Below are 22,455 nucleotides of genomic sequence, written 5' to 3'. Positions count from 1 at the left end.
AATTAATAGAATACCAATCACAACTAAATAATACGAACACCTCAGTAGCGTATCACTTGCATGCTCATTTTGCATCACACAAGGAGTATGTCACCTGCAATTGTCATTCTGACTCCTGGGAGTTATTCCTGAGTTTGGTGGTCTGTCATACATCATAACAATTCAAATTAAATTTCAAAGAGTGTTCAGTTAGGTGATGCAGATGGATTGGAGAGATTAGTGAACAGAAATATTTTCATCTGTTAGTGATGACTTTCTCTATCTCCAACACATAGAAATAGTTCTCTCCTTACTTTTCCCCCACCAAAATGCATTTCATACTGGAGACAGGCCTCAGCCACTAAGGATCGACTATAAGTTTAAGAGGCACTGTGTAGCTGCCCTGTCCCAGAATGCATGAAACAGGGCACTGGGACTCTGAGAGCACACACCCTGGCTTCTCCTTTACTCCAGAGGGGAAGTAATTTGCTCAACCAGTAGCAGACTACTCCGCTTCTGTGCTAGCTCAGCTGTGCTGGGTAGCATGAGCCAGGGCTCTGCCCATTCCCCACCCCTGCATACCCACTCCAGACCCACCTGTAAGGGAGAAGTAGCACTTCGCTGGAGGCTGCTCTCTCTACTGTGCCGGAACCAACTGGACATGTTGTCCGCTCAGGGCAAAGGTCAATCTAGCCCTACTTTTGGATCATGATACAGATCCAATGATACTGTGGAACTTTGGATCAAATGTTCCAGTTAAGGTCCAACTTTAATTTATTAATGACTCAGCTGCATCTAGTCACTGTCTCTTCTATTGCATATAAACAAAGCAGTTCTGAAAGCCATTTTTATTCAACGTCACCAATTTCTTGTGCTAAAACCCTTGTTGATTAATATACTCACCACTGTTACAGCTCAAGTACCTGTTTACCTACCTTAGTACTTCCCTGAACTCTTTCAGTTGATTATCAGGCACTTCTGTTCTAATGGCTTCCAGCCATTCTGGCATAATACATTCCCACACAGGCTGGTTTATTACATTGTATGGAATCAGGCAGAGGATGCGATTCAGACCTTCCTTTAATTGTGTCACAGTGCTACAGGATTTGTCCCAGTATCCACCAACCTGAGGGCATTTCCAGGAATAGTGTTTATTAGCTATTGTAATTCTTGCATTTGTCATTTGTGTAGCATCATATATTTGCATGGCACCTTACAGACATTAAATCATGATGATTGATCAATAGTAAAGTTCTGTGGATATTTCAGATTCAGCCATGGGAACTGCTTTTTTTTTTTTTTCCCCTATATGATCCAGGGGAAACTGAAGTGCAGCTGAAGATCTAAATGCAGTTCTCCCTGTCTGGCCCAATGACTACTTAAGTATTTATCCACAGTAGAGAAAGACTTTGTAGTCCAGTGATTAGGGTAGCAAGCTGGAAGGTAGAAGACACCAGGTCCAGGCCACTTTCATTATTTATCCAAACTTCAACAGGAGAGAGTGAGGGAGCCCCACACCAGAATATCCCATAGCTCAGTTGATAGAGCCTTCTTCTGGGTGGTGGGAGACCCCACTTCAAATCCCTTCTCCCCCACTGGCAGAGATGGGGAATTGAACCTGGGTCTCCCACATCACAAGTGAGTGCACTAACCACTGGGCTAAAAGTTACAGGGCGGGTAGTGGTACCACCAACAGTAATGGTATAGGTGCCTAATTTCAGGAGTGCTCACAGCTGAGCACTGCAAGCAGAGATAGGTGCCTATTTCTGACAGTAGGATAGGGCTTAGCACACGCCTGTCTTGTTGGCACCTCCCATTGGCTAGCTGGCTTCCTGCCTAGCATGCTGGGGGCTTTTGTTTTATTTAATTCTAAGGTGCCTGCCTCTGCACATTCATTGTATAGGAGTTTAGGTGCCTAACTCAAGCATTGTGTATCGCAGTGATTTTCTAGGTGCTTAAAAGTTAGGCATTCTGACACTCAACATAACCATGCCTAACTTGTTTTCTGAATCCAGCTCTCCGGAGATAAGGAAGAGGCCCAGGGAAAGGCAGCAAGGTACAGGAGGGAACCACACCTTGACTGGTGTTTAGAGGTCCCTGAGCTGGAACCTGGAGTAGAGGGTGGGCTCAGGTTCCCCATTAGCTACTGAGGGAGTGGCACCTGGGGCAGTGAATGGGAGGACTGCCTAAAACTGCTGGTGAGCAGGGACTTTGGTACACAACCCCGGAAGGGAGGAACGTTGAATGACCTGGCTGGAGGGCCGTCATGAAGAGACAGCAGCAGCTCCTGGAGTGAGAGAAGGGTTGCAGACCAAGATCAAGAGACAGAGATGGAATGCAACCACAAGAAGGGCCCTTGGCTATGTTAAGCTAATCCCCAGATGGCCAGGAGGAGGCACCATCCTGCAGTGAGTAGAGCACCCTGTCTCAGAGAGTGCCTAACTACCCTTATGGATCTGGGCCTGTATGCCTTGATCTGAGGGCAGAATTTGTTCCTTAAAGTTTCTGAATATACCACAGTAAGACTTCAAGCATTATGGCTTTTATAGAATCTTTAGACAAAATACAGAAAATATTCTTACCCTGGCAAACTCCATTGGCTTAGGAAGTAGGCACATAACCATGACATCAAATCGAACGTCACAAACGGTCTTCAGCCACTTGGTGACAAACTGAGGTTTGAGTTTTTCCACCAGGCTACCAACTTCATCATCCATCATATAAGCTGTGGAATGAAACCATTGGAAGACCATACTAACCAGGCGAGCTAAGCTCTCTGTGGGAGTATTCTCACTGGGAGTACAAAGGCTCACCTGGAAGACAGCAAAAACAAACCTAATTTTCCATTTATCCCAAGATACTGTGGTAACTGCTGGTGGGGAGGGAACTGTACCATTTTCTATAAGTTTCTTCATCTTCTCTGAGATTCCACTCTGCATCTTGATAATGGGGTAATGGAGCTACTTGCTTCTCAGTATTTGTATGACTACAGCTCAGGTGTGTATTAACTGAAAAGCATTATCATCTGACAGTCTCTTTGAAATGAATTGCTGATCTCTGTCCAGTTCCTAATGGAAAAGTGTTCACTTGATGCTAACTGGCACCATTGCTGTCAGTCTCTGCAGAGGCCTAGGTTTGCATAGGCGTTCAGTAAAATCATTGATTTTTCACTCTATCATCAAGAGATGTTCCCTCAAGGTCAGGGATGAGGCACATTGACAGAACAGAGAGGGAAGTTTGTATTGCTATTGCCTATATGCTACACCTCCTGTGAATATAAAGCGGCCTTCAGCTTTCAGAGAAAACTGTTTTAAGCACCATAGATGGACACAACTCGATACAAAACAAGATTGGAATCTCTGCCCCAAAGTGCTTACACTTGAAGTTTAGACAAGGAGATATTAGGAGGGTGAAGACAGTAAGGTCACATCGTCATTTGAGTCAGTAGTGCAAACACCTTCAGAGTTAGGGGGCCTAACTCTCAGACCTGCCAACGTTTGTAAACAGAAAGCCAAAGGGTCTCATTTACATATATTTGCATAAATGTCTCTGCCCTCCTACACCATACCTTAACACCACACCCCAGGGCCCCAGCTCCCCCTCCCCTTTCCTCAGCCTTCTGGAAGAGGCCTTGTAAATGGGTGCTGGCCCTTCAAGGCCCGAGGAGGTAGTCACCCCATTCCATGTGTCCTGGGAAGCAAATGAAGCAGTTATTGGGGAAGAGGAAGATGGTCCCAGGGAGTAGTTAGTGTTGGAGACAGAGATAGTACAGGACCATCCCAGACCAGTGCTCCTTTAAGGGCCTGAGACTAGGAGCCTTGTAGAATGGCTGGGGCAAGACTCCTTGTAGCCCCAGCCAGCACAGAAGGGTTTGGGGTTCTTAGACCCACATGGGGGAGGCCCAGAGTGTAATTAGTTGACTGAGAGGCTCCAAGCCCAGTCAAAGGGACAGGCTGATGCCACACAGCTGCTGAGGGGGAAGAGCTCAACTGGGACACAGCTCCAGGAAGGAAGGCAGTGAGATCCCTGAACCAGAGGACAGAGTTTACAGGCCAGGGAAGCCAGGACTGGCAACACAGTCCCAAAGAGGACTGTGACACCCTAAACCTGAGGGGTGAGCAGAAAGGGGTCATTTAGGGATCTGGATGCTACTTAATAAGTTAGACTCCAGAAGAGGGGGAATATGGTTTCAAAAGACCTTGTTGTGACTGGATTATTCTGGGAACTCAGTGGGAAACTGAGGCAGGGTACCTGCAGGGCCACCCAGATCATGTGGAGGTGCCCTGGGACAGCACCTGTCTATAGGCCTCAGTAGGTGGCCCTCCTCTCCTGCTGTCCCCCAATCTCTAGACTTTGGGGGGCTGCCAAGGGCAATCACTACATCCCCGTAATTCAGAGAGAGAGAGAGAGAGCGCACCCCAGGATCAATCATCGGGCTGGGAGACACTCTTTCTACCCTCACCCAGCAGGTCCCAGCCCTGCTTAAACTCTGGGCCCTGCCAGTTCCCACCCTGCAGGCTTGGGGCATATCTACTTCTTGGGCAGGGCTTCCCTACCCACCCTAGGGAGACACCTCTCACCATCAAACCCCTTTGGAGCTACTCCCAGGCCAGCAGGACTCAGCTTGTGAGCACGGCAAGGCGGGTGAAGGACTCTGTGCCATTCCTGCCCTCCCCTCTGATCCCCATGTCCTCTCTCTGGATTGGCTGGTGAACAGTGACCCCCCTTGATGGCCCCCTGAAGACTAGAGATTGGAAAGGGCAGCTGGGCACCCTTTGAAGCCAGGAGGGGAGGGCAGCCCACCAGGGCCCCTCCCAGAAGACTCTGACGTAAGAGGGGAAGCTGGTACCCCAGGGTTTGGTATTAGGGACAGAGGGTCAGAGACATGGTGGGGATCAGGTGGGGGAATCACAGGGAGGTTAGTGGTACATGGTGGATTGGGGGTAAATGGGGAGGATGAAGGCAGCAGAGGAATATGGGGAAGCTGGGAAGTGGTTAAAAATACATGGGAGATAGGGTGTATGGGGAGCTGCAGAGCTGGCAGGGGGAAGCTGCATCCCAGCATGCTCAGAGATCAAAGGCCTGGGGGGTTCACCAGAGCTCAGCCCTTTTGTTTATCCAGCTGGGAGGCCAGGGGCAACCTCTGCCTGCTACACAGGCTGATGGAATGAGCTGTCCATTTAGCCTATGCAGCAGCTCTGGGTTCTCCTTCCCCAAGAGGTGGGTAAATGGGAAAGGACAGCCAATCAGAAGGGATTTCCTGGTACCTATGAGTTTTCCTCTAGCTGAGTCTGAAAACCCAGAGAGTTAGTAGAAGTGGATTCTCCTTTCACACCCATTTTACAAGCAATGTATTCATTTGATTCAATGAAGTTACTCCTGTTTTTCATCAGAGTCAGTGGAAGATGAATCAGGCCCCACAGGGATTTTTAAATTTCTTTTGTTCTATATAAAGCATATATTTCAAGACTGTAGTTTATCAACGCCCTTGAAGAACTGGACTCAGAGGTACAGAGGGTGGAGGCATGGTGGCCCAAGTCTTGAATGGGGACCAGACATAACAGGGCTGCATGAAAAAAAGGCACAGAGGCAGGTGTGGCATGAGGAAAGAGGGTACTCAGACACACGGCTGGGACTAAAGGAGACAAAAGCAGAGCGTCCTTAGGCAACTTCTTACAGCCACATACAACAGGGCTGAGTGGAACCACCAACACACCACCTTGGTTCTCTCCTCCAGAAGGAGCTCTGAGGCAGGAAGATTTACTCCATACTCTACAAATAGTTTGCAGATAAAATAGGTTAAACTACTGGTTAAAATGGCTAAAGCAGAAGTTCTCAAACTGTGGACCACAGACAGGAGGCTGGTTACATGGTGCTGTCGCCTCATCCTTATTTCCACATTAAAAGACACTTAAATCACATTAAATATTTGCTTAATGTTACTTTTCCATATGGGCAATTGCTGTGGTTGTCACAGTGATGTTATGCAGTCCAAATGGGAAGGGAGAAGGCCTACATGATTGCAAACAAGAAGGGAGTTGTCCACAACATAATTTCTGTTTTAAGATGTGGTTCTGGCTATGGAAAATTTTGATCGCTCCTCAAGGAACAAGGAAAGAGCTTTTGGCTAAGTGTGTACTGGTATAGGCCCAGATGGTAGAGATGTATGAAACTGAGGGTATGTCTACACTGCAACTGGTAGCATGCTTCCCAGCGTGGGTAGACCCACGGCTACTTGGCTATTTTTAGTGCACTAGCTGAAGCAGAGCTAGCATATGTCCGTCTATCCACATGGGAAGCATACTCCCAGCTGCTGTGCAGACATACCCTAAGTGGTTACAGCAGCTAATACAAGCCTTTCCATCAGCTTTAGTCAATGTGGATTTGTACCTCCCGAGTTTCATTCTGAATTGCAGGTTTTAATCAAACCAAAATTCAGAGTGAAACTCAATCAAAATCTGTTTCACCTGGTTTCAGACTTAAAAAAAAAAAATCTTTAAAGCACAAATGCCCCATTACTTTGATCCAGATACACTAGGCTTTGGGGGGGTTCATCAGCACACATTCAAGCAAACAGTGCATGAACCTTCGCAAACCTTGAATTAACATGGGCTGAATTTCAAATTTGTAATAAACAAAACTCTCTAGTGGATGAGTTTAATATGGACTGCGAGGGTGTGTTGCAAACATTCACAGAGTCTTATCTGGCAGTAGCAGGGCAGAGGCTGGAAAGCATCTTTTCAAGACTGAAATAGATTTAAAAGTGAGTGGGAATGGTGAAAAGAAAGACAATTAATTTGGGAAATGTGTAGTGGCAAGACATCAAGCAATGGAGAAGTAATGAAAAACAAATTAAAATTAAATGGTATCTAAAATGATATGTATCTTGTGCTTCCGCACTCTGGTGTACGCAGAAGTGCTCCTGTTACGTTTGTCACTAAAACTACTACTGAATTTCTGGAAACTAAACTTAAGGAAAAACCTTCTTACACAGGGAGAAGAGAATGTGAACAGTGCTGGGAGCACTTCAATAATAACTTCTGTGTCTGAAACAGAAGAAAGGGGCAGACTGTTGAAAGCAGAAAGAGTGAAAACAGATTTCTTCTAGAAAGACAAACTCCTCTTGTTAGCCAGTCATGCAAATCATGAGAAAAGAACTAACAAGCCTAAAGTATTTGCTTATTATAAAGATAACAAATCTGTGGTGCGGCATCCTTCGTAATGAAAGGAGCAATAATACCATAGTAACAAATTCATTGTCTAGGATGTGTCAGCAGAAACACAAAAGTTCTTGAAGACAGTGGAAAGCACCAAAAACTAGTATAAACTAGTTATGCACATTAGAAAAAAAATAATGAATACCTTTGCCTTTACCTAGAAATAGTGTAAAACATATCCGTGTAGAACAGTTACAAAGATACGGTATGTAACATCATATAGAGGTTCACTTGTAACCCAATGATTACAGCAAGTAACTCAGTCAGGGAATCTGGATTCTCCTCCCGGCTCTGCTATGTGACCTTAGAGCTTGTCTGTATTATAAAAATGGTACCAATTTAACTAGATCAATCCTTTCCTGGTAAATGACTGAATTAAGCTAAATGAATTTAAGAGCGAGGTCAATGATAGGACAGATGACCCTACAGAAAGAGGGGAGAGGGAGAAACAGCAAGCAACTCTTACCAAGAACCAGATTCCAAACTGGCTCAGGATGCGCTGGTCATGCTTGTCATCATCTTTGTTATCAAAGTCAGTGTTGTCCAAGGAATGATGGGAAGAGGAGAGGCCCATCTGCCTCCTGCGGTTGAGTTCATACTCTCTCTGCTCAGCATGGAACTCTGCTTCTTTCAGCAAGCTGCAAAACAAGGGGAATGTGGCCCGTACTTCAGCCTTCCTACACTGGAAGAAGGTAGCTGGTCAGTGACTATTACAAGTTAAAGCACTAGATTTCATTCATCTCCCTGTGCACAGTGTCCTTGAAGGGTAAAAAATATAATGAAATAAGATAAAGTTCCAGCTTTCAAGGCCAAATTTTGCCACTCAGACACATGTGTACAAGTCCCTTGGCTGGATTCTCATCTTTGCTACACCAGGATGATTTCAGTGCAGTCACTCTAGTCTCTAGTTTACGCTGGTGAAACTAGGATCACAACCTGGCCCTGGGATTTGCAAGTACAAGTGTGAGGGTCAGGATCTGTGTGTTTGTTTGCCTCATTACCTGATCACAGCTTCCACAGTACAAACTAGTTCCTCAGCCCCACACTCCCGCGTATTGATTGGGGGAGGAGATGTCTGATAGAGGTGGGTCTCTGCTGCTGCCCCAACTTCACTGCTGTGATGGTTCGAATGGCATCTTTTGCAGTAGCGCACCGGCCTGTTTCCATGACGGCCACAGCAGCCTGCTGAGAAACAGGTGACGACAGCCCTTCTGACATGTGAGCTACAGTTCTGGAAACAAACAGATTTTATCATGCCACATGTGGCAGTAAGTGGAACTGAAAACGAGAATGAAAATCAACATAACAGAGCTAGCTAATATGTTGGCATTTTTTAAAATTCACTAGCGATGGGTCCAAAACATACCCCTGGAGCCAAGCATTACTAAACTTCAAGCAAAGATACATGTAGACCTAGACCTGAATGTCATGGATAGTCTCCTTTCTCTGGAATGGGCCAAATCAACGTCTAAGCCAACAACCTCAACTTCTGGCTTGGGCCAATCTCTAAAGGTAATAATAGCATCTAATTTTCAGTTCACCTGTACCCAATTTATTTCTAAGCCCACCCATCCGATTCAGAGCAGTGTGATTCTCAGAAGCAAACTAGAAATACAGAAAGGAAAAGGACTTCACTTTGTTGAATATTTAATACTTGTGTCCTGCAAAATTCTCTCACTCCCTAATTATAGCTCAGAATTTTTGAAAGTTACACATAACAGGGCCAGATCCTTAGCTGGTTTAAATCCATGTAGCTTCATTGATTTCACTGGAGATATGCCAATTTACACCAACTCATTAGGGGTAACTTTCAAAATTTCTGAAATATAAACTGACTTCCACTGAGCTATGCCAATCTATACCAGCTGAGATTTTGGCTCGATGTATAAGCTTTCTCTAGCACGAGACCTTGAACATATCTATCCATACTTATTAAATTATTATTAAGAAAATTTTGCTAGTATGTTTTGCAAGCAGATTGGTTTCTCAGTACTCTGTGTAGGGTCCAATACTGAAGACTGAGTTGGTCTTTACTTAAGCAAAAAATCCACTGACTATAATGGGAGTTGTGCCTAATAAGGACTAATTCAGTACTTCAGTATTGTGGCCCAGAATACATAAAATGCTTGGATTTTAAATTAGTAGTTCATACTCTCCTCTTTATAAGTAGTATTATACACAGACTGGTAAAATCAATTGCACAATAAGACTGCTTTGTTAAGCTATCATTTTAATGGAAACACCTCAAAATCAAAAGTCAAATGGCAGCAATTCTGAGCCAAAACAAATCTCACTGATAAATCACCTTCATTTCCCCTTAACAAATGTGGCAATGGATACATAATGAAAAAACTTCAGACGGCAAAAAATATACGACACAGTAATGGGATGAAGTTACGCACAAACACACCAAATCATGCCCCATCACAGAAATAACTTAGTCTTACCTTCTTCTGACATATAGCAGAAATTTCAGCTGTAAGGGGAAGGTATACAAAATATCAACACAGTACTAACACTTTTCTCCTTTACCACGGCAACCATGGGAGAAACAAGTTTTTAAAAAAAGAGCCTCCAGGGTTTGACTTGACTTTCTAAACATTATCCTTTTCCTCCAGCTATATGGTAGGTTTCCCTACTTGTATCTGGAACACATCAGATAATTGATGTCAACTGTACCCAGCCAATGTGCCGAATTATAGTGAAAATTCCAGTGAAATTAATGGAAGCTTTGTCTGCCAAGGGACTGCAAAGTCAGGGCCTGTAATTTGAAGGAAATACTCCAACGAGAGACTGCTGAATTGGAATTAATTTGCAAACTGGACACCATTAAATTAGGCTTGAATAAAGATTGGGAGTGGATGTGTCATTACACAAAGTAAAACTATTTCCCCGTGTTTTTTTCCCCTCTACTGTTCCTCACACGTTCTTGTCAACTGCTGGAAATGGCCCACCTTGATTATCACTACAAAAGCGGTTTGTTTTTTTTTCTTTTTTTCTCCTGCTGGTAATAGCTCACCTTACCTGATCACTCTCATTACTGTGTTTGGTAACATCCATTGTTTCATGTTCTGGGTGTATATAAAATCCCCCTACTGTATTTTCCACTGCATGCATCCGATGAAGTGAGCTGTAGCTCAAGAAAGCTTACGCTCAAATAAATTTGTTAGTCTCTAAAGTGCCACAAGTACTCCTTTTCTTTTTATAATTACATTCACTTTCTATACTAGCAGAATTTAAATCAGTGCCTCTTTCTCTCAACCAGCAAATCATAACAAACACCTGGGTACAAGGGCTGATAAAATGCAGACCACTGAAATCTAAATGTGAGCCACAACTGCCTTTCTCTCCTGCATGGATGTGTCATCCCACACAGACTACATTTCACCGAATGCAATACTTCAGCCCCAATGCCAGGCTGCTTGGGTCAAGTTAGGTCACTGCATGCTGTAAACTATAGGGTATGCAAGAGAGATGCAAGCTGGTAGGTCCTGAAGTAGGCAAAGCAAGGAATGCTCATGCATGCCAACTCTTGTGAACTGATGGCAAGAGTTGCGATTTCTGAGTAAAATTAAGCCTCACTCATGGTCTTGCAAGAGAACTCTCAAAGTCAGGGAGTTGATGAGTCATTACACAGAGTCTATGTCTACACTATGGAATAAGGTCGAATTTATAGAAGTCGGTTTTTTAGAAATCGGTTTTATATATTCGAGTGTGTGTGTCCCCACAGAAAATGCTCTAAGTGCATTAAGTGCATTAACTCGGCGGAGTGCTTCCACTGTACCGAGGCAAGCGTCGACTTCCGGAGTGTTGCACTGTGGGTAGCTATCCCACAGTTCCCGCAGTCTCTGCTGCCCATTGGAATTCTGGGTTGAGATCCCAATGCCTGATGGGGCTAAAATATTGTCGCGGGTGGTTCTGGGTACATATCGTTAGGCCCCCGTTCCCTCCCTCCCTCCGTGAAAGCAAGGGCAGACAATCGTTTTGCGCCTTTTTTCCTGAGTTACCTGTGCAGACGCCATACCACCGCAAGCATGGAGCCCGCTCAGGTAACCATCACCGTATGTCTCCTGGGTGCTGGCAGACGTGGTACTGCATTGCTACACAGCAGCAGCAACCCATTGCCTTCTGGCAGCAGACGGTGCAATATGACTGGTAGCCGTCATCGTCATGTCCGAGGTGCTCCTGGCCACGTCGGCCAGGAGCGCCTGGGCAGACATGGGCGCAGGGACTAAATTTGGAGTGACCTGACCAGGTCATTCTCTTTAGTCCTGCAGTCAGTCCTATTGAACCGTCTTATGGTGAGCAGGCAGGCGATACAGATTGCAGTCGTACTGAACCATCTTCTGCCGGGCAGGCAAGAGATGAGGAGGGATAGCAGTCATATTGCACCATCTTCTGCCGGGCAGGCAAGAGATGAGGATGGCTAGCAGTCGTATTGCACCATCTTCTGCCGAGCAGCCATGAGATGTGGATGGCATGCAGTCCTTCTGCACCATCTGCTGCCAGCCAAAGATGTAAAAGATAGATGGAGTGGATCAAAACAAGAAATAGACCAGATTTGTTTTGTACTCATTTGCTTCCCCCTCCTCCCCCGTCTAGGGGACTCATTCCTCTATGTCACACTGCAGTCACTCACAGAGAAGGTGCAGCAAGGTAAATCTAGCCATGTATCAATCAGAGGCCAGACTAACCTCCTTGTTCCAATAAGAACAATAACTTAGGTGCACCATTTCTTATTGGAACCCTCCGTGAACTCCTGCCTGAAACACTCCTTGATGTAAAGCCACCCCCTTTGTTGATTTTAGCTCCCTGAAGACAACCCTGTAAGCCATGTCGTCAGTCACCCCCCCTCCGTCAGAGCAACGGCAGACAATTGTTCCGCACCTTTTTTCTGTGCGGACACCATACCAAGGCAAGCATGGAGGCCGCTCAGCTCACTTTGGCAGTTAGGAGCACATTAAACACCACACACATTATCCAGCAGTATATGCAGCACCAGAACCTGGCAAAGCGATACCGGGCGAGGAGGCGACGTCAGCATGGTCACGTGAGTGATCAGGACATGGACACAGATTTCTCTGAAAGCACGGGCCCTGCCAATGCATGCATCATGGTGCTAATGGGGCAGGTTCATGCTGTGGAATGCCGATTCTGGGCTCGGGAAACAAGCAGACTGGTTGGACCGCATAGTGTTGCGGGTCTGGGACGATTCCCAGTGGCTGCGAAACTTTCGCATGCGTAAGGTCACTTTCATGGAACTTTGTGACTTGCTTTCCCCTGCCCTGAAGCGCATGAATACCAAGATGAGAGCAGCCCTCACAGTTGAGAAGCGAGTGGCGATAGCCCTGTGGAAGCTTGCAACGCCAGACAGCTACCGGTCAGTTGGGAATCAATTTGGAGTGGGCAAATCTACTGTTGGGGCTGCTGTGATGCAAGTAGCCCATGCAATCAAAGATCTGCTGATATCAAGGGTAGTGACCCTGGGAAATGTGCAGATCATAGTGGATGGCTTTGCTGCAATGGGATTCCCTAACTGTGGTGGGGCATAGACGGAACCCATATCCCTATCTTGGCACCGGAGCACCAAGCCGGCGAGTACATAAACCACAAGGGGTACTTTTCAATAGTGCTGCAAGCTCTGGTGGATCACAAGGGACGTTTCACCAACATCAACATGGGACAGCCGGGAAAGGTACAGATGCTGGTTTGTTTCAAAAGCTGCAGGAAGGGACTTTATTCCCAGACCAGAAAATAACTGTTGGGGACGTTGAAATGCCTATATGTATCCTTGGGGACCCAGCCTACCCCTTAATGCCATGGCTCATGAAGCCGTACACAGGCAGCCTGGACAGTAGTCAGGAGCTGTTCAACTACAGGCTGAGCAAGTGCAGAATGGTGGTAGAATGTGCATTTGGACATTTAAAGGCGCGCTGGCGCAGTTTACTGACTCACTTAGACCTCAGTGAAACCAATATTCCCACTGTTATTACTGCTTGCTGTGTGCTCCACAATATCTGTGAGATTAAGGGGGAGACGTTTATGGCGGGGTGGGAGGTTGAGGCAAATCACCTGGCTGCTGGTTACGCGCAGCCAGACACCAGGGCGGTTAGAAGAGCACAGGAGGCGCGGTCCGCATCAGAGAAGCTTTGAAAACCAGTTTCATGACTGGCCAGGCTACGGTGTGAAAGTTCTGTTTGTTTCTCCTTGATGAAACCCCCCGCCCCTTGGTTCACTCTGCTTCCCTGCAAGCTAACCACCCTCCCCTCCTCCCTTTAATCATTGCTTGCAGAGGCAATAAAGTCATTGTTGCTTCACATTCATGCATTCTTTATTCATTCATCACACAAATAGGGGGATGACTACCAAGGTAGCCCAGGAGGGGTGGTGGAGGAGGGAAGGAAAATGCCACACAGCACTTTAAAAGTTTACAACTTTAAAATTTATTGAATGCCAGCCTTCTTTTTTTTGGGCAATCCTCTGTGGTGGAGTGGCTGGTTGGCCGGTGGCCCCCCACCGCGTTCTTGGGCGTCTGGGTGTGGAGGCTATGGAACTTGGGGAGGAGGGCGGTTGGTTACACAGGGGCTGTAGTGGCAGTCTGTGCTCCAGCTGCCTTTGCTGCAGCTCAACCATACACTGGAGCATACTGGTTTGGTCCTCCAGCAGCCTCAGCATTGAATCCTGCCTCCTCTCATCATGCTGCCGCCACATTTGAGCTTCAGCCCTGTCTTCAGCCCGCCACTTACTCTCTTCGGCCCGCCACCTCTCTTCCTGGTCATTTTGTGCTTTCCTGCACTCTGACATTATTTGCCTCCACGCATTTGTCTGTGCTCTGTCAGTGTGGGAGGACAGCATGACCTCAGAGGACATTTCATCACAAGTGCGTTTTTTTTTCTTTCTAATCTTCACTAGCCTCTGGGAAGGAGAAGATCCTGTGATCATTGAAACACATGCAGCTGGTGGAGGAAAAAAAAGGGACAGCAGTATTTAAAAAAAGACATTTTATAAAACAGTGGCTACAGTCTTTCAGGGTAAACCTTGCTGTTAACATTACATACATAGCACATGTGCTTTCGTTACAAGGTCGCATTTTGCCTCCCCCCACCGCGTGGCTTCCCCCTCAACCCTCCCCCCTCCCCGTGGCTAACAGTGGGGAACATTTCTGTTCAGCCGCAGGCAAACAGCTCAGCAGGAACGGGCTCCTCTGAATGTCCCCTGAAGAAAAGCACCCTATTTCAACAGGAGACCATGAATGATATCTCACTCTCCTGAGGATAACACAGAGAGATAAAGAACGGATGTTGTTTGAACGCCAGCAAATATATACTGCAATGCTTTGTTGTATAATGATTCCCGAGTACGTGTTACTGGCCTGGAGTGGTAAAGTGTCCTACCATGAAGGACGCAATAAGGCTGCCCTCCCCAGAAACCTTTTGCAAAGGCTTTGGGAGTACATCCAGGAGAGCCGCGAATGCCAGGGCAAATTAATCCTTTCACATGCTTGCTTTTAAACCATGTATAGTATTTTAAAAGGTACACTCACCGGAGGTCCCTTCTCCGCCTGCCGGGTCCAGGAGGCAGCCTTGGGTAGGTTCGGCGGGGGTACTGGCTCCAGGTCCAGGGTGAGAAACAGTTCCTGGCTGTCGGGAAAACCAGTTCTCCGCTTGCTTGCTGTGAGCTATCTACAACCTCATCATCATCATCATCTTCTTCATCCCCAAAACCTGCTTCCGTGTTGCCTCCATCCCCATTGAAGGAGTCAAACAACACGGCTGGGATAGTGGTGGCTGAACCCCCTAAAATGGCATGCAGCTCATCATAGAAGCGGCATGTTTGGGGCTCTGACCCGGAGCGGCTGTTCGCCCCTCTGGTTTTCTGGTAGGCTTGCCTCAGCTCCTTAAGTTTCACGCGGCACTGCTTCGGATCCCGGTTATGGCCTCTGTCCTTCATGCCCTGGGAGATTTTGACAAAGGTTTTGGCATTTCGAAAACTGGAACGGAGTTCTGATAGCACGGATTCCTCTCCCCATACAGCGATCAGATCCCGTACCTCCCGTTCAGTCCATGCTGGAGCTCTTTTGCGATTCTGGGACTCCATCATGGTCACCTCTGCTGTTGAGCTCTGCATGGTCACCTGCAGCTTGCCACGCTGCCCAAACAGGAAATGAGATTCAAAAGTTCGCAGTTCTTTTCCTGTCTACCTGGCCAGTGCATCTGAGTTGAGAGTGCTGTCCAGAGCGGTCACAATGGAGCACTCTGGGATAGCTCCCAGAGGCCAATACCGTCAAATTGTGTCCACAGTACCCCAAATTCGACCCGGCAAGGCCGATTTAAGCGCTACTCCACTTGTCAGGGGTAGAGTACGGAAATCGATTTTAAGAGCCCTTTAAGTCGAAATAAAGGGCTTCATCGTGTGGATGGGTGCAGGTTTACATCGATTTAACGCTGCTAAATTCGACCTAAAGTCCTAGTGTAGACCAGGGCTAACTAAAAAGAAAAGGAGTACTAGTGGCACTTTAGAGACTAACCAATTTATTTGAGCATAAGCTTTCGTGAGCTACAGCTCACTTCATTGGATGCATTCAGTGGAAAAAAACTAAAAACTATTTCCCCATGCTAATTTTCCCCCTACTGTTACTCACACCTTCTTGTCAACTGTTTGAAATGGGCCATCCTGATTATCACTACAACAGTTTTTTTTAATCCTGCTGATAATAGCCCACCTTAATCTATTACTCTCGTTAAGAGTTGGTATGGCAACCCCCATTTTTTCATGTTCTCTGCATATATATCTTCCTACTTTATTTTCCACTGCATGCACCCGATGAAGTAGGTTTTAGCCCACGAAAGCTTATGCTCAAATAAATTTGTTCGTCTCTAAGGTGCCACAAGTACTCCTGTTCTTTCTGCTGATACAGACCTACATGGCTACCACTGTGAAACAGGATTTTTTTTTCTCAGCCATGGCACAAACCATGTGTTTCCAGTTAAACAGGAGATACCCCATCCTAAACAAAGGAAGGTGTTTTCTCCATAGGGCAGTTTATTCCAAAGTACTTTGAAAGACAATGAGAATTCATTTAAATATCAGGTAAGCAGAGCTATCAAATTAACAAGAGACAGCTGGCTGGCTACACCCCAGCAGGGCAGAAAAAGTTCATCTGACAGAAGGGGAGGAGGGCCAAACCTCAAATAAGCATGAACTGAAAAAAAAATCCTGACATTTGAGAGTTCTAAAAGCGAGGCTTAATTTTAAATCCTGTCAGCCGCCCCAGGCATGGCCAGGGCTCCAGCTGTCAGCCCTGGGCTGCTGGTGCCCTGCCAGAAGTGGAAGAGGGGACCCCACTGCAGCACCCCAGATCTGGGGAGGGTGAAGAACCTTAAGAAGCAGAGGTGAGGCTGCCGGAGGGGGGGCTGAAGTGAGGAGGGTGAGGGCTGATGGTGGGTTCTGAGCAGATGGGGTGAGTGCTGGGAGGGTGAACTGAGGGCAGTCAAGGTGGATGGGGTAGGGGGCTGAATTGCTGGGGTGGTGATGACGTGGGCTGGGAGATGAACTGAGAGGGGGCTGAACTGAAGAGGTTTGGGTGGGGAGAGAACTGATGGGGGACTGGGATACAGGATTAATTGCTGGGCAGGAGAAGGGCAGATGTGGGGGTGAGAGCTCCTGCAGCAGGGGCCAAAAATCACCTTATCCATTACATGTGGGAGAGTGGGCAACACTGTTACATGCACACCTCCTGGGAATGAGCAAGGGGAGTTCAGAAATCAAGAGACTGGCCTAAAAAACACAACATAATCTTTTTTTTAAATGTCATGATTTTGGGGCCAATGATTTTTGGGATCCGACTCATGATTTTTGATCTCTTGAAGCTGGCAATACTGACTGCTGCACTGGAGAGAAGGGATCAAATGGCGCCCACCCAGAGCCACCCTTCCCCCACATGCCTCTGCACCCAGAACTGTGCAGGGAGACCACTCCACACTGAGGACATTGGGACCTAGGTAGTGACTCCCATCCCCTCACCATGTGGGCTTGGGAGAAGACAGAAAGAAGGCAGGAGCCAGCCAGAGACTGCAGCTGGTGGGAGCAGAAGCAGCCATAGAAGGGTCCTTTGGATGTCTGGGCATTCAGAGAACTTTCTAGTTTTGTCTGGACCTTCTCTCCCCTGTGCTGACTGGCTGTTTGCTCCACCCCCTCCTCCTCCGTCTCCTTCACATTCTCTTCACCTCAGCTTCACTCCACACCTGCACCTCTTCCCCTCTTCTCCCCTGCCCCACCCACACTTTCCCTTCCCTTTTCTTTCCATTTAGCTAATCCCCTCCTAAGTAAATCCACACGCACCCCAAATGGCAGAATTAACATGTTTGCTGCCCTCACAGTGTTCATTCTGCTTGTGTGTTCTACCCCTTCCCTCAGCCTATCTGTCAGTCTTGTCTGTTTAGATTGGATGCTCTTCGGGGCAGGGACCATCTGCTAGTCTGTGTTTGTACAGCACCTAGCATAATGGGGCCTCACTCTTGGTTTGCCTTTCTGGACTACCATAATAAACATGATTAATAACAATAATGACTAGCTAATGTTTGCACATTACTCTGAAGATGCTAAGGAGCATTTAAGTGTAAACAATTATTATTTTCTAGGATTCTGTGTGGTTTTCTTGGAGGTATAATACCTTAGATAACAGAGAAAAATAAACAAACTTATGATTGTAGAGTCACAATTACTTGTTATTCATCCTTAAAGTAAATCTTACCTTGTGGCAGGAGAACATCAACCAACCATTCACTGTGGTCCCTAAAATAATTCAAATATTTAATTAACATCCCTTTTTATTTTATTTTTGCACAAAAGAAACATCACTGACCTACACTGTTCTGAAAAAGCTTTTCTGTAAATAGCACATAATAAATAGTGGGCTGTTTTAAATCAGTTCTCTTTGTTATGCCCTACTGATTGCAAATTACCACTGTGCTGATATCTGTCCATGTTCAAGGCTTTCAAATATTACTTTGAAGATATTAATTTAGCAATTTAGAAAACACAATGTGTTCTGTATATACTGAGATTAAAAACTGATGGTGAACAGTGTTAGACAAACATGAAAAAGGGAAAAGTACCTGTTCCATACACTGTATATCTGTTTAGAAGCCATGGCTGCAATTAAATTTGATTACTTTTCCCGGCAGCTTTAAATCAAGGATGACTTCAAAACCAAGGTGACTTCAGTGAAATTTAATTACTTTTCCCTGCAGCTGCTATGATACAGAGGTGTCTGTTAAACAAGGGCCAAAAATAAATATACACAGCTTCTGAACTAAGCAGAACTTCGTTCATCTGCACTAATAATTGGGAGACACATTTTGTAAATTAACAAGTTTCCAAACAAAACTTAAAACGTGAGGATAATTCATGTCCGAATGTATTTCTGCATGTACTTCACAAGTGTGATCTAGTTTTAACTCCTTATGCAGCTGCTTCATGGTATGCACTAGAGAATGTTCTGAAGTACATTTTCCATAAAAGTAATGATGTCTCAGCAAGGGAGACCTCACTACAGTGCTCTTAATGGTAAGGAGAGAGGAGAGACATTGTTCTTGTGCAAAAAGGGTGTGGATTCATAACTTAAAATCATAACATTCACAAATCTTATCTTTAAGACTCACTAACGTGAAAACTAAAAGCAAATGCTGTTCGCTTTGGGCCGGACTCTGCTACAATTACTCGTACCAGGTAGCACCTTACTTTACAGGTGGGCCCATTAACTTCAGTTGGATTATTTGTGGAGTAAGATTCTATTCAACATGATTGAGGGTGTTAGAATCTGGAGCTGTAAACTCATTGTATGCGGCTGCTTTTAACCGACTATTTGTGATCCTCGTTCATCTCTGAGTCTTAGTCTACCCACCCTGCAATCCTCTGGCTGCATTCTTCACACAGATAAAGCGGGGGTGGCTTATCACCCAGAGCCACAGACAAGGAAGGTTCTATGCACATCTGAAACACACAGGAAGAACAGAATAAACTTCTCTCTCCACGAAAGTGCTCTGGTTTCATAACAATCCAAGGGACCAATGCTACAAGGTAATGAGCATCCACTGGCGTCAGTGCTTGTGGAGGGCATTTTTCATCTTGCAGGAGACACTCAGCACCTGCCAATGTTGTGTCCCAAATGGTTTCCGCCAAAAACAAGCTCAAAACAGGGAACCAGTCTGTGTAAAAGGAGAGCAGTGTCAGTCCTGTTTTCTGCATTCTTGCTTTAAATGGGCCTATGGGAGTAACACAGGTGAGTCTTTGTTACATTACTATAACTAAACACATGTATTATATTCCATGGTCATTGCAGTGCTTTAAGGGCTTGGCTACACTTGTGAGTTAGAGCGCATTAAAGCAGCCCCGGGCGCCCTAGCTCACTACCCATCCACACTGGCAAGGCACGTAGAGCGCTCTGACTCCATGGCTACAGCGCTGCTGGTACTCCACTTCGGGGCGAAGATTAACGCTTGTTGCGCCTTGGCTGAAACGCCCGGGCGTCAGTGTGAACGAGGTGTTGCATTACTGCGCTCTGATCAGCCTCTGGAAATGTCCCATAATCCCCTTAAGTCCAGTGGCCACTCTTGTCATTGTTTTGAACTCGCTGTAGAAATGCGGATATGCCCTTTGAAAGCTCCGTTTCTGACAGCCGACTGCTTATCTGCTCTGAGACAAAGCAACCATTACTGTGCAATGCTGTGTGTGAGAGAGGGAGACAGGGGGAAGGGGAGTCTGCTGCTGTCTGAAATTAGAAGACAGCATGCTGACATGCTCTCAGCCCCCCCAAAAACCCACTCTCTCTCCCCCCACAACACACTCCCTATCCCCCCCATTTGAAAAGCATGTTGCAGTCACTTGCGTGCTGGGATAGCTACCACAATGCACTGCTCTCTGTGGCCGTTGCAAGAGCTGCTAATGTGGCCACGCCAGTGCGTTTACAGCAGTCAGTGTGGACAGATTGTAGCGCTTTCCCTACTGCACTCTACGAAGGCTGGTTTAACTCAAAGCGCTCTACATCTGCAAGTGTAGCCATGCCCTAAGAGGCAGAATCTCATACAGGAGAATTTGGCTCAATATTTTTAGGCCAAGCTAAGGTAGAATTCCAGATCTTTCAATCTCAGTGGTGTCACTTGTAACACCTATACACTGCAAGTATACACACAACATGGCTCTTGGCTATACAGCACATATGTGATAACAGAGATAGAACCCAGGAGCTCCGGCTCTCAAAATGCAGGCCTCTGTCACCAGAGCTAAAAGAATAACTCCATTGTCTTCCACTAGTGGTGAGGCTTTTATGGGTTAGCCATTAGATGGCAACATGATCACATATTTGAGCAGATGCATTACACTATTTAAGTACTTGGAAGCAGGACAGTCGTAGGTCTGGACATGGACACTGTGACAGGTTGATCTTTCCCTTACGGGTAGTGGTACCTAGAGGTCAGCCCACCCCAGTCACATGGCATGGTCCTGTGATGGGGTGTCCATCCCACACAAGGCCTGAAGGGGGTAAGGTGGACCAGTTAAGCGCCTAGACTGCACCTGAAGGAGGAATCAGGGAGTAAGCACTAATTAGGGACGAGGTTCAGAGGAACAGGAATGAGGGTGCTGTATAAAGCCCAGTAGCTGAGAGAAGAAGGGGGCAGCAGAGAGCGAGACTGCAGTCACTCTCGGGGTGAGGGAAGGAAAGGTAGGAAGCAGCCCAGGGATACAGTAGTAATGTTTAGGACTGTACAGACCTTGACTGTTTGCTTCAGGGTCCCTGGGCTGGAACCCAGTGTAGAGGGTGGGCCTGGGTTTCCCTACCAACCACTGTGGAAGTGGCACCATTAAGGGGCAGTGAAAGAGAAGACTGCCTGGGACAATGGGTCCTAAGAGACTTTCCCCCTGGAACGGGAAAACTACAGTGACCTGGCCAGAGGGCCTAGCCTCAAAGCGGGAGCAGTTGAGTCCCGAGAGAACGAGATTGAAAGGCGGACAGAGCGCAACCGCAGGAAGGAGCATCGGCCTGGCACAGCTAATCCCCAGATGTGGCCAGAAGGAGGCGCTCCAGTGGTGAGCAGACCATCCTTGTGACAGGCCCCCTTTAAGATTTTTTTTGGGGGGTGGAGGAGTGATGTAGAAAGATCAAGGAGATACTGGGGACAGAGGAAATGTTCAAGGGAATAAATAGTGTTTGGGAGGAATCATGTTACTGTCTCTTTAAAGGCCCAGGACCAGGATCTTTGCAGAGTGAGTGGGACAAGACTCCCCTCTCCCCCAGCCAATTGGGATGAGCTTTGAGAAGGGGACCATCTTATATGCTGCTTCCCCTCTCCTAGCAAGGTCAATATCACTAGGAGAAGGCTCATGGGCTGGATGGGGAAAAGTGCCCAGCTGAAGGTGAAGCTGGCTAAGACCTGTAACTGGCCTAAATCACAACTCCCAGCTCCACAGACGAGAGCTGGGGGAACTCCTGTCCCGAGGAGTGAATTAACTACCTAAACAAGAGCCCCAGGTCCTTGCAGGAGAGTTAGAGAGATTCCTGTTCAGTGCCAGATTAAAAAGAGTTTTGGGGCCCTGTGCACTATGGAAATTGGTGGTTCACCCCCCTCCCTCTCCCCCCCGTCCTCATTAAACTAGAGCAGGTGATATACAAGATAATCACCGCTCTAGGCAAAATTTCATTTTGCTGCCGTGCTCCAACCCTCTAGAGCAGAGGTTCTCAAGCAAGGAGGTGCACCCCCCTGGACTTTTGGGGGGAGGGGTGGAGGTACAGCAAGCCTTCTGCTGGTCCAGTGATTATTGTAAAAGTGGGGGGCCGAGCTCCAGGTCACAGGACCACTCACTCCAGTATGACCCAGCTTCCCTGTGGCATGACAGCGGTGGCTGGACCAAATCTGAGTATAATTGTAACCTGGCACACAGGGTCACAGCACCAATCAAGTGTGGGATTTGTGTGTGTCAGGGGACGGGGGGGTGTTGTTTTGTGTTCTGGTAGGCCCTGTGCAAGTTCACCAAGGGCACATTGGTTAATCTGGGCCCACTCCTGTCTGAAACAGAAACATGCTAATGGCTAGAATTACCGCCCCAGTTTCAAGAGGAAGGCTGGGGGGACACTCTAGATGTGGGAAACCAGAAGGGAAACCAAAAGGACAGTTTGGAGTATAGCCCAGGGAGTGCCAGAGAGGCTGTGGAGCCACAGAGAACAGAGGTCTCTGTAACACACCAGTGAGAAGCCACCCAG

The 22,455-nt window shown here is 46.7% G+C and overlaps 1 protein-coding gene across 15 annotated transcripts in view; it reads right to left on the bottom strand.

The window, feature by feature from the left end:
• Nucleotides 1-22,455, bottom strand: part of UNC79 (unc-79 homolog, NALCN channel complex subunit) — a 150,642-nt gene that overhangs the window by 100,859 nt on the left and 27,328 nt on the right. For all 15 annotated transcript variants that reach the window (XM_043549113.1, XM_043549119.1, XM_043549109.1 and 12 more), the window contains 7 exons: nucleotides 19,102-19,190; nucleotides 17,950-17,990; nucleotides 9,644-9,672; nucleotides 8,198-8,427; nucleotides 7,663-7,834; nucleotides 2,562-2,792; nucleotides 915-1,105 (listed from right to left, as the gene is read on the bottom strand). In XM_043549113.1, the coding sequence (XP_043405048.1) occupies nucleotides 915-1,105; nucleotides 2,562-2,792; nucleotides 7,663-7,834; nucleotides 8,198-8,427; nucleotides 9,644-9,672; nucleotides 17,950-17,990; nucleotides 19,102-19,190 (983 nt within the window). The remainder of the gene's footprint in view (nucleotides 1-914; nucleotides 1,106-2,561; nucleotides 2,793-7,662; nucleotides 7,835-8,197; nucleotides 8,428-9,643; nucleotides 9,673-17,949; nucleotides 17,991-19,101; nucleotides 19,191-22,455) is intronic.

This window comes from Chelonia mydas, chromosome 6 (assembly GCF_015237465.2).
Source record: "Chelonia mydas isolate rCheMyd1 chromosome 6, rCheMyd1.pri.v2, whole genome shotgun sequence".
NCBI classification, from domain to species: domain Eukaryota; kingdom Metazoa; phylum Chordata; order Testudines; family Cheloniidae; genus Chelonia; species Chelonia mydas.
This window is presented reverse-complemented; position numbering and strand designations above follow the sequence as displayed.